The sequence below is a fragment of the Mytilus californianus genome, unplaced genomic scaffold (assembly GCF_021869535.1).
Source record: "Mytilus californianus isolate M0D057914Y unplaced genomic scaffold, xbMytCali1.0.p SCAF_13, whole genome shotgun sequence".
In the NCBI taxonomy this organism is placed as follows: domain Eukaryota; kingdom Metazoa; phylum Mollusca; class Bivalvia; order Mytilida; family Mytilidae; genus Mytilus; species Mytilus californianus.
In genome coordinates, this window is record NW_026262615.1 from 33,863,826 (window position 1) to 33,877,009 (window position 13,184).

The window sequence follows — 13,184 nt, forward strand, 5'->3', positions numbered from 1 at the left end:
ATATAATCTTTTCCGGCAGTGTATTTCACCCTGTTTAAGTGCGTTTACTACATATAACGGTTCTGACGTGCGTGCCGGCCCCCTGCTATCAAGGTTAGATTGCGATATTTATGTAATTGTAATAAACTTTTTATCAAAACAGGTCGATAGTTTATCTTCTTTCTTTATAATTCAGTCATAATTTATTTTCCTTTTATAAATAATCACATCCGGATGTGTATCGTTACATACATGTATATATGATTTCCTGGGAACTTTATTACAAACATGCCTGGTAAAAAGCATGACAAGGGATTACACAAGGAGTTACACCATTTCCCTGAGTTCACAGACAACGATCAGGTTTGAAGTGAATTATTTAAGTTCATTGAAAATAGTTAAATTCCTTTTAAAGTGCACTGCGCAGTTTCTTTTTCGTCTTCTGATTTTATGTTCTTTGGTATTTTGTTAACATTCAAATTTTTTACGCGAATTATATATGAAATATAAAATAAGTTTAATTGCTGGGCAACTGAGGTGCTGGTAAAAAAGTATGTACATGTCAGAGATCAATAAAAAAAGGGGGAGACAGATAATACCGTAAACTTAATGTGCTAGAAGGTATAGGATTTCATTCAAATAAGGGTCATTTCTATGAAAAGATGAAAGAATGGTGGACACATATGTCATGATAGTGGAAGCCATGAGAAATAAGAAAACTTGCAGCTTCAGAATCTAATTCACGCTGAACAATATTTTCAAAAGTGTACACCAAAACGTTATGATTATGGATACTCTACCAATCATAGTATTTAAATAATTTTGGTGTTCTAAAAATGAAATTAACCATAATTCTTGAGATTCTGAAACGATGAATTGTATACGTTTTCCACTAATTATCTGATATTGTGATTTCTTGACTGAATATCATATTATTTTGTGACATACACAAAACTGTCCAGTATACGTCTGCTGCAAAGGAGGTTGGATTGTGTCAGATTACTTTAACATGTGTTATAATAATCTCAGATTGTGTATACTGGTTTTCTTCTGTTCGTACGTGTATCCGTCCGTCTGTCCGTCCGTCCGTAACAAATGTCTGTAGTACTTTATTTTGTATCAGCAACTCAGATTACAGCTTCTTGATACTTGGTACCAAGGTTCGTGTTGCTAAAAATCCAGATTTATTCTGTATGTTTATTACTGTATCATATTTGTTTATCGTTTGCTGTATTGTACATACAGGCCGATGGTTTTCTCGTTTGAATTGTTATGTTGGAGCCTTTCATACCTTCTATTCATCATGTGCTACGCGCATTGCTGAAAGCCGTATTGCGACCTATATATAGTTGCTAACATCTACGTCATTTTGGTATCTGGTGGATAGTTGTCTCATTGGCAATCATACCACAACTCCTGATTTCAGATTATAATTTAAAAACTCGATCCAAGCGCGCATTTCGTTTACACGGAACTTGCCAGTGCCGCTGAAATCAAAACATTTTGAAGGTCAAATCAAATACGAAGTTGACTGAGAGCTTTGAAAACCAAAAATTCCCCTAAGTTGTGTCTGGGATAGAAAAACATTAGTGTTCCGAATGATTTGAACATTTCATGAACAGTTAATTTACATTAAAGACCGCTTCAATGATATTTGACTACTCGGTTGGTGATAACCTGGTGTACGAAACGTTCACCAGCAGTGGTATTGTCCCATGTGTCTACTTCCATATGAATTTCGTTTCATTCAAAAACAAGAATGGGCCTATAAATTAGTGAACATTCCATCCGTTTTCATTGCTGATCGTGAAAAAGTTTAAAGAATCACAAAAAAAAAATATTGGAGCTATTGCCCTTGGAAAAATCGGAGGTGGACATTAGAATGCTGTTCTTTTATTAATATTAGATAAGCGAGCCGATTGTCGATATTGACAATAAAACGCTTTTCGTAAAATCCCGAATTTCATAGCTCGACTTTTCCCCTTGACGTGAATTTCCCTTTCTCATGTTTGTTCTTAATTAAGAGTTCTACTCTCCTTGCACGACAAAGACCCTGCCTCCATAAGTTGACGGCTAGTCCTATTTCATGGTTGCGGATGCTGAAGTTATATGTTCCTACTCTATTCAACTCCCTATAAATGTCCATGGGGGATTCAAACTATGTTGCCCTTTTGTGTCCAATCCTACTCCCCTTTTTCATTGCTTATTCAGTTCATCGTCTCGGTGTAGACTTTTATTCTGCTTTGGCGTAAAATTCTAACGATAAATCAATCAATTTCTCTGAAGATCAGTAGCATGTCCAAGTGTTGTTGGGGAAAAGAAGAAACAATAAAGTATCTGATCTTTTGATAAACTAACTATTTCTTATTTGTGTAGTTTTTGTCACATGCATATTTACCCTTGACAATCTGAGTAAAACTAATGATCTTTTTCCATCGTTTTCTGACTTTAAAATAATACACGAAGCTATATATATTATGGTAATGATTTTGATGGAATAAGGAAAAATTGGTGAATGTCGACAATGCAGGCTACAGTATTCTTTTGAAGTTAATTGTGTAATTGGGTTACTGTGATCATTGACGTCCTTATACATGGACTTACGTTGGCAAATTTGATTTCTAATCCATTGAAGACCCCCAACCCCCTCAGTAAAGCTATTAAGGTACTGAGTTTGGTGGAATAAGGAAAAAGGTGGAGAACAATGACAAAGCAGGCTATAACATGAACAGTAACAATTCACTGCAGCAGATTCGCATTTAATCGAACATAAATGTCTCCGGCTTCAGTGATGCACCGGCGAGGCCAATAGTTGTCTTTTGATTAATCGTGTGGTTGGGTTGCTGTCTCACTGACTTACAGTATGCATTTCCTATAATTCTTGCTTACGAATTGACAACAATTTTGTTTTTACAGAATAATACCAAGGAGACATTAAATAATGACAAACAGGAGTACTCTACAGTTACTACAGAACACATACACGAAGGTAAATGACACATCTAACCCTGTTTTTTTTAAGTGAAAAAGCAGCATTGCTATACATTATCTTTTTTTAATTCTATTTCATATTTGTATAAAAACAAATTCGTGTATTTTTAGTTTATATTCTTGTTGTTATTTTTCAATTACATATAATTTATTTTTATAATTGGTGTGCATGCAATGCTTTTTGATAGTTATAGTACTATAAATCCTTGTTGGTAAGCTATGAAAGTTAAAATTTACTTTTCAAATTTAGCATTTGAAGCCAGGATACGTATGAGCGGAATTCTCACAAATGTTCAATAATGCACTAAAGTGCTTTTTCAATCCGTGTTGTGCTATATGGTGAAACTATGATTATATACTTAGTTTGGTATGTCTCTTCTTACTTGTTTAACATGTTTAAACATATTTATATTTTACTCGGATAAGGATAATCAGAGACTACTATATATAACGTCTCAGGGATAATCAATACGAGAAGAATACTGAATATTTTAATGTTCAAGTTAATAAAAAGTCAAAGTTTGGCACCAAAATTTCACAATAGACATTATATAAAATACCACACAAATACATTCTAGTAGATATATTAACTCTATATATTTATATATATCCCTTCCAAGATTAAACTGATAACTTGAAAACGGAAAATGTTGTAAGGATATGTTTACAAACAAAAGTTTTAACGCGTGTTCGACATGCGAGCCAAAAAATAAGATTTCCAGTATAGATATAAACGTTGCATTTCGTGCAAAATTTCTTTGTCGTATACATTAATCCGATCACCATTGTCTCCAACAATATCCCACAAACAGTACAGAGTGAAAACAAAATATCCGCATTTTTTGGTTTATCCGTATGTTTTTATTCAATGGAAGCTAGACTTGATGCGTTCCGCTTTTTATATACACCAAATTGAAAAGCTGTAGATTCACATCAAAAATGCGTTTTGATAAACATTAACTTTATGCTAGACGGAAACAGTTTATCGACAATGACTATCACATGATAATTTTTCTACAAAAATATACCAAGCAGACAACTTGGTGAAAATGGCTAATTTAGGGACTATTGGAAGCGTAATTGGCAATATTGATGATTTAGAGAAAGGTTATTTGAGTTCTTGTTTGTCAATTTATTTAAAAAAGCAAAAGTCATCACTTGACTTAAGGTTCATGTGGACCCTTTGGCTAAAATGGCTGCATTTTCACCTCAAAATTTACTCTGAGTACAGACAAACCTGCGCATCTGGAAAAGTTTTAAGGCATAGCATGCCCTAGATAAATAAACTTCTAATGCATGGTATGTTTTAGAAAATTAAAAACTTAACTGGATTTAGCAGTGCACTTTTTTTCGTCCCTGCAGAAGATGATAAAATTAACAAACAGTTGAGTTTCACTTGATATGGTCCACTCAGATACACAGTTTAAATCACCAATTATTGTCAGGTATCTATTGTCCATCTATTGTCCATGTCAATCAAAACAGTTCACTTCAATTATTACCTGTGGGGAAGTTCTCAAACCTCTTTCCCAACTTAGTTTATTTTGGCACCTTCTGGAGGAATGAAAAAAAGTGCACTGCAAAATCCGGTTAAGTTTTTAATTTTCTAAAACATAAAATATATTTGAATTTTATTTATCTAGGGCATGCTATGCCTTAAAACTTTTCCAGATGCACAGGTTTGTCTGTACTCAGAGTAAATTTTGAGGTGAAAATGCAGCCATTTTAGACGAAGGGTCCACATGAACCTTAAACCCTTAGACCCTATAGGCCATATTTTGGATATGCAAATTATAACATTTATAATGGTAATGCTGCACACTTTCATTTGTTAGAATAAAGCAAGTGCTACCTGATGAGCTTCCAAAAGATATTGGTTTAAAAGTAGATTGTTGCCTGTTAGTAACTTTTCAAACTCAATCGCATGTGACTCGTCCAGTGTATGTGGGGCAAAGTCAAAATAAATGGTTCCCTGCATATAAAGCAATATTTATCAATCATACTGATAATTTGATTGAATAAAGTAATTTCAAATGATGTGGCTTGATGTGTAGAATATTCCTGCAAAATATCTTTGGAAAATCTCAAGTATTAAAAAAATGACGTTAAAAAAAGATGCCAAAATTGTCAGGAGTGCAACACTTTTTTGTGACATTTTGAGAAAATACTTTTTTTTAAAGACACAGCAAATTGTTGTATGGAGGTATGTGCCTTAAATTCTAATTTGTTTTACAACAATTATGTCTTAGTGATGATTTTAGCTTAGAATGAAGCTTCTCCATTAAACCATTTTGATACAGATGTGTTTTGAAAAAAAGTAGTGCCCTGTCAGGAGTGCAACACATAAATTAGTACTACTGAGGAATAGAATGATTTTTTAATAAATGAATCACACCTAAACATAAACAAAAGTCAATCCTGTAAAACAAATTTGTCCTTTCCAGAATGAATACTTCATTTACCTGATTATTGATATAAATAATGTGTGAGAGTCAAGTAAATAAGGCCTCCCTATGAGTGTCAGGAGTGCAACTTTGAAGTTTAAAGACTCGCACCTAATAAAAACAAAAGCCAACATATTGTTCTGTTTTATTTTTCAAAAGATACTATACTAGATACAAGATTGCACCCAAAGAGTAGCCTGATAAACAAGGAATTTATCTTTTTGAGCCAATTCTTTAATGTCAGGAGTGCAACAGTTTTAAAATGTTATTTTTTTGGACTTATATTTTAAGATAATGTCAGCTCCTTATGACTTATTTGCATCTAAACATGTTTTCTAACTATTACGGCTACATGTATGAGTTAAAATAAATTCTTAAGGTGAATTTCAAAGCAGGACTTTGATCCAAGAATTAAGTTTTGTCACAAGCAAAAATATCTGAATGATGAATTTTCATATTATTTTCAAATTATGGAAGCTTATTGTCTTAAACTTTGTCCTTTGATTAGGAAATAACCATATTTCAATTTAAAAGTTTTATAATGGTTTCATGTAATACTAATTAAATTATTATAATTGTTATAACAAACAATTAATTTTGTTGCACTCCTGACATGAATTTACCATAACAAGCAGTTTTGCACATTTTGAGTTCAATTTTTATGATCCAACCTTTGAAAGAATGAAAGATGGGAAAGGTGGTTGTGAAACTGAACTTTAGAAGAAAATCAGACAGGCTAAGTGCATACAAACACACCATCAAAGTCAACAACAACTTCAACTTTGAGGAGTAGAAAATTGAGAAAAACACTGAAAGAAGATCGAAATCTGAAGGACAAACTAGACAAATATAAACAAAGAAAGTACAAGAAAACAAAACAATGTAAAACTAAATTCAAAAGACATAGACCAGAATTAAAAACACATATGAGAAAATGAAAACAAAACAGAGAAAGTGGCAACAGAAGAGAAGAAGAAAATTGACACAAGCTAAAAAAAGTTGCAAACCAGCAGAAAATTGTCCAGTCAAGTAGCAGAAGTACAGATGCAGTTACAATACATAGGAAAATCAGAAAGAGAAGTCAAAGAATAAGACATTATCTTCCTGACCATCCCAAACCTTGGGCTAAAATAATTGAGCAGATCATATCCATGCACAGCTACACCAAGGTGGTTGTCAGAATTAATGAGAACTGATGGCAGCTGTGTGCAAGAAATTGATGAGTATTGAACATGTTGAAGTATAAACAAAGTTGAGGAACCCCTCAAAAATCTGAAAACTGTTCAAAAGAAAATGGCATTTTCAAAGAGTCCCTTAGTTCTAAACTTTTCAGGTAGCATTCTTTTCTTTTTGAAAATGCCAGTTTCTTTTCAACAGTTTCCAGATCTATAAGGGGTCTCTCAACTTTGTTTTCACTTCGGCACCCATCAATTTCTTGCACACTTCCATCAGTACTGATTAGTTCTTACAACTGCCTTGGTGTAGCTGTGGATACAATGTATTCAATTGTTTTAGGCCAAGGTTTGGGTTGAAGAAGGAAGAATTTTCCTTATACTTTGACTTTTCTTTCTGATTTTTCTAGAAAGTGTATCTGCACCAGTACTTTTGCTTCTTGACTGGACATTTTTCTGTTGGTTTGCAACTTTTTTGGCTTGTGTCAATTGTCTTCTTCTCTTCTGTTGCCAATCTCTGTTTTGTTTTTTTCATTTTCTCCATCTGTGTTTTTGTCTTCAGGTCTAAGTCTTTGTAATTTAATTTTACATTGTTTTGTTTTCTTTGCTTATATTTGTCTAATGTGTCCTTTAGGTGGATCTTCTTTCAGAGTTTTTCTCAATTTTCTGCTCATCAAAGTTGAAGTTGTTGTTGACTTTGATGGTGTGTTTGTATGCACTTAGCCTGTCTGGTTTTCTTCTAAATAAAATTGAGAATGGAAATGGGGAATGTGTCAAAGAGACAACAACCCGACCACAGAACAGACAACAGCAGGTCTTCAATGCAGCGAGAAATTCCCGCACCCGGAGGCGTCCTTCAGCTGGCCCCTAAACAAATATATATACTAGTTCAGTGATAATAAAGTTCAGTTTCACAACCATCTTTCACATCTTTCATTCATTCAAAGGTTGGATCATAAAAATTAACCTCAAAATGTGCAAAACTGCTTGTTGTGGAAAATTCATGTCAGGAGTTCAGCACAATTAATTGTTTGTAATAACAGTTATAATAATTTGATTAGTATAACATGCATGACATGAAACCATTATAAAACTTTTAAATTGAAATATGGTTATTTTCTTATAAAAAGACACAGTTTATGACAATTAGTTTCCTAAATTCAAAAATTATATAAAAATTCATCATTCAGATATAATTGCTTGTGACAAACAATAATTTTTGGATGAAGGTCCTGCTTTGAAATTCACCTTTAGGAATTTATTATAACTCATACATGTAGCCTAAATAGTAAGAAAACATATTTGAAGGCAAATAAGTCATAAGGAGCTGATATTATCTTAAAAAATAAGTCCAAGAAAATAACATTTTAAAACTGTTGCACTCCTGACATCAAAGAAATGGCGCAAAAAGATAAATTCCTTGTCTATCAGGCTACTCATTGGGTGCAATCTTGTATCTAGTATAGTATCTTTTGAAAAATAAAACAGAACAATATGTTGGCTTTTGTATTTATTAAGTATGAGTCTTTAAACTTCAAAGTTGCACTCCTGACATTTATAGGGAAGCCTTTTTTACTTGACTATCACACATTATTTATATCAATAATCAGGTTAATAAAGTATTTATTCTGGAAAGGACATATCTTTTTTACAGGATTGACTTTTGTTTATGTTTAAGTGTGATTCATATATTCAAAATTCATTCTATTCCTCAGTTGTACTAATTTTTGTGTTGCACTCCTGACAGGGCACTACTTTTTTTTTAAACACATCTGTATCAAAATGGTTTAATGGAAAAACTTCATTCTGAGCTTAAATCATCACTAAGACATAATAGTTGTAAAACAAATAAGAATTTAAGGCACATATCTTCAGACAACAATTTGCTGTGTCTTTAAAAAAATGTATTTTTTTCAAAATGTCACAAAAAAGTGTTGCACTCCTGACAATTTTGGCATCTTTTTTTAACGTCATTTTTTTAATACTTGAGATTTTCCAAAGATATTTTTCAGTTATATTCTATACATCAAGCCACAAAATTCAGCCCATTCTAAAACAGCAAAGACTGCCATTTTAAAAAAAAATATCAGCGTAATGTGATGAGACTTGAACTTCTGTATACAATAAGTAATAGATATGAAAAAGTTCAAAAATATTGTTTAAATGAAATCAAAACGTTAAATCTGAAAGGTATATACACTTCATCTAGAAATCATGGGCTATTTTGATGATGTATAACTGTTTTGATATAATATATATTGAGTGTCAGGAGTGCAACAGAATAGGAGAAAAAAAGTACCTTATATAGGTAATAATTTAAAAAAAAATTATAGTTCAGAAAAACTTTAAAGATTGCAGATCTCTTTATAAGTTGTCAAACAACAATTCTGCTGAATATTTAATAGAATTTAGTTAATAGTTTGGTAACTTAACCTGATTTTAATAATAATGTGTCAGAGAAATCAATTTAAATATGATCTGAAGTGCATAAGATGCATAAGTTAAAATAGAAATAACATTCAAATGACAGATTTAGGTCTTTATAAATCAGCAATGATTACAATTTTTTTAAAATCATGAGTATTTTTTTCTAGTTTCTGTATTTTTTGTTTGGTGTATAATATGTCAGGAGTGCAACAAAAACAGGGGAAATTGGATGTATTTTCTTTTTGATATATCTTCTTTATTAAAAGATTTATCTATCAGTTTTTTTTCCTCAGTGAATTTGAAAAAGGGTTCATTTTAATATGGAGAAGTTTTTTTATCAACTAATTGATGATTTATGTTTTAATCAATACTTTTTCAATCAATTTTAAATGAATTGATAAAAAAAAGCCAAAAACATAAAAAAAAATGATAATCAAAGAGGAGATTATTAATCATTGCATCAAAAGTAATGTTTGGATCTCTGCAATCAATTGGGGTGAAAAAAATATAAATATTTGATATTGTTTGTCTGAAATAATATTCCAAAAATGTATACTTGATTTAAATTTTGTTTATTGGTTTATGTCAATAAAGTTTCAGAACTTTTTTATTTCTTTATACTTTTTTATATCCTTATGGATTTATTAACTTAAATGTATATGTATCAAGATACAACAAAAGAAAATGCACTGAAACAATGTTGAAATTTGGTCAAAAATTTAAAATTTGGACCATTTATTTTGACTTTGCCCTGTGGTTAAACTCTGTCTGTTAGTGTCATGTTACTCGTCGGGTTCTCACCTCCTGCTTCAATCCCAATCCTTACAGTCCTAATAATTATTTCAATATAGCTATGTGTGATTTATTAGAATAGAATGTTCACAAAAAACAGATTGATATGATACCTGTGAAAGAGGACTTAGTCTGTATAAGTACAATGTAGCTACATGTATTTAAAATATGTATATATATACTTATGTTTAAAAAGGTATTTATACCTGAAATGGTATGGTGTCTTGTTAATCTGTGTTTACAAAAATCTGCATTATCTAATATCTATCATGAGATTTTTTGTTCCTACATGTATCTTAGAATTGTATGTAGAATAAACATTAAAATTCATAACCAGGTAACTATGTAAATAACACGAAAAATCACTTCCCTTCTAAATTATGTTTCTTCAAGTGATTTAGAAGAATCAGACAATTTATTAAAAAAAAAACAACTAGCAGACCCCCCACCCCCTTCAAAAAAAAAATTGTCAAATAGTCTCTGTTTAATTTTGGAAGATGCCATTTGAAATTCAGTTCTTGAAATAAGTTCACATCATGACATCTATCCAACATTACTTTGACCGACTGAGAAAAAAAATTGAAACTTTCCTTATTTAACAGCACAAAAATTATTAATCCTGTTTAACTTTAATATTTTATATAATTTTGAATTTCAAAGTATATATCATAGCAGATTTTATACGATACACTCTTGATAAGACAGAAATTCATGATAGTGAAATTCCAGTTATCTCCCCTTGTTCAGCTGTATCATTATTATCCAAACTAAACATATTGATAAGATGTATGTTTTTATAGTGTTACCATTTAATGTAAGATACTGATTTCATTGCACACAATATTTCTGTTTAATGATGTTCTAATTACCAATTATAATTGAAAATTAATTGATTAATGGTTAATGATATTATCTGTATCAGTTGCTTTCATGGCTGTTCTTCTGTTTAGTGTACATTAGATGAACCTATTAAATAGAAACAATGCTATTATTAATAATATGTTTTTAATTACTTATCAATTATTTCCCTTGCAAATATATGGTCCTAAAACATCAAAAAAGGAAAAAGAAAGAACAAAGCCTTGAGGCGTACAAAAACCTGGAAAAAGAACTAAATAATAATCAGGTCAATCTTGAACATGTTTGACTCTTGACTGAAAATCAGAAAAACAGTCAGTTATGTGGGTATTTTTCTTCATTCAAAATGACTGAATGTAAATTGTTGAACTACGTGTAGGTGCATATAAAATCATATAAAAAAGCTGTAAAAATCTTTCTTTTTTTTTTTTTTTTTAACCAGACCATAAAATTTTTTTGAAATGAATATGTTTTTGTCAAATAGGTATATATCTGTGTAAGGGAGCTACCATTTGATTTTTAGGGGGGGGGCTAGGATGAAATTTGTAAAAAAAGGCAGGACAGGAGTTTTGAGTAAAAAAAAAGGCAGGATGACAATTTATGTAAAAAAAGTCAGGATAAACTAATAAAAAACTGTCACCGGGGGTAGAGATGCAAATTAGTGCTTTAAAAAGATCAATCTATTATCTTTCTGTGGAATTTTTTTCGGTTGAATTTATGCTTATGCACTAAAAAGATCCATTTGTATTTAACCTACCACAATCGACTGTTTTATGAAAATTTGTCTATAATTTAAAAGTTTACAAATATTTCGAAGCTCCATACTATAATTTAAGTAAAAAAACGTTTATAAGATGCATAAAATCCTAAATTATGCACCTTTATTAAAGTTTTAAAGCCCATAGAAACAGATGTAAATAATTCAAATATACCAATTTGACTTTTTTACCTTCTCTAACAAAGAGTTCCATTTCTTTTGTTTAATTTCAACTGGGTATCTGCATGTGTCTTGATAGGGATCTTTTATAGCTTAATTTTCTGTATTGTGTTTCGCTCATTGAAGAAAGTTGTATAGTGACCTTAGTGGACTTGTATTTGCTAACACCCACATCATTTCATTATATGGTCTCTGGTGAACAGTTGTCTCTTGAGGCCGAAAAAAAAAAATCTGTGTTTCCGTTAACCCGACCGACCCTGTTTTTTTAGCCCCGACCCTAATTTTTTTATTGGATCTTAAAAAAAAAAAAAAAAAAAATTGGTATCAACCGACCCTGTTTTTGACACAGGCTTCTGTTAATCGACATAATTATTTATCTAACTGCACAGAAAGCCAGTAAAACTTTATGTCAAAAGGTATTCCAAATAGGTTAAAATCCAAGAAATTTGCACAGCAGGTGCTTCAAAACATTGCAAATGGCCGCAAAAAAAAAAAAAAAAAAAAAAAATCCGACCTACCGACCCTATTTAACAAAATGATGTTACCGGAAACACAGATTTTTTTTTTTTAGGCCTCATTGCTCATTGGCAATCATACCACACCTCCTTATTTTCATATTGTGAATGGGAAATTTATTCAAATAATTGAATTATGCAAATTTTGACATGGCCTAATCCCTTTGTTATACATTGTACATGTATTTCCTGTGTGTATGAATGAATGGAGATTTTGTTTGTTTCACATTTTAAACATCACCTGTGATATATCTGATTTTCATACAATTTTCAAAATGTGCAAGTACAGAAAAATGTAACATGTAATTTCCAAAATAAGATTTAGTTTTAAACTTTGTTTCTGAGTTCTGAATTGATCTTCATGTTTGTATAATTAAAGTATTTAATCTTAATTACAATATACAATGTATATATATTTAACATTTTTATACGACCGCAAAAATTAAAAATTTTTTGGTCGTATATTGGTATGACGTTGGCGTCGTAGTCGTCGTCGTCCGGCGTCGTCCGAAGACACATTGGTTTTCGCACTCTAACTTTAGTTTAAGTGAATGGATCTCCATGAAATTTTACCATAAGGTTCAATACCACGAAAGGAAGGTTGGGATTGATTTTGGGGGTTATGGTACCAACAGTTAAAGAATTAGGGGCCAAAAAGGGGCCAAAAATAAGCATTTTTGTAACTTCCAGACAATAACTTGTGTGTAAGTGTATTGATCTCTCTGACATTGTACCACAAGGTTCCATATCACAAAGGGAAGGCTGTAATTGATTTTGGGGGTAATTGCCTCAAAATTTTAGGAATTAGGGGCCAAAAAAGGGGCAAAAAACAAGCATTTTTCTAGTTTCATGACAATAACTTGTGTGTAAGTGTTTGGATATTTCTGAAATTGTACTACAAGGTTCCATATCACAAAGGGAAAGCTGGAATTGAGTTTGGGGGTAATTGCCTGAAACGTTTAGGAATTGGGGGCCAAAAAGGGGCCAAAAATAAGCATTTTTCTAGTTTCCAGACAATAACTTGTGTTCAAGTGTATGGATCTCTCTGAAATTGTACTGCAAGGTACCA

General features: G+C 31.5%; 1 protein-coding gene across 4 annotated transcripts in view; it reads left to right on the forward strand.

The window, feature by feature from the left end:
• Positions 1-207: 207 nt before the first annotated feature.
• LOC127723540 (V-type proton ATPase subunit H-like) overlaps positions 208-13,184 on the forward strand; it is a 50,002-nt gene continuing 37,025 nt past the window's right edge. For 2 of the 4 annotated variants that reach the window (XM_052230190.1, XM_052230191.1), the window contains exons 1-2: positions 208-342; positions 2,896-2,968. In XM_052230190.1, the coding sequence (XP_052086150.1) occupies positions 268-342; positions 2,896-2,968 (148 nt within the window). In that variant the 5' untranslated portion in view covers positions 208-267. Of the gene's footprint in view, positions 343-2,895; positions 2,969-3,937; positions 4,078-13,184 lie in introns of those variants that run through there. The other 2 variants (XM_052230189.1, XM_052230192.1) reach the window with 2 other exon arrangements.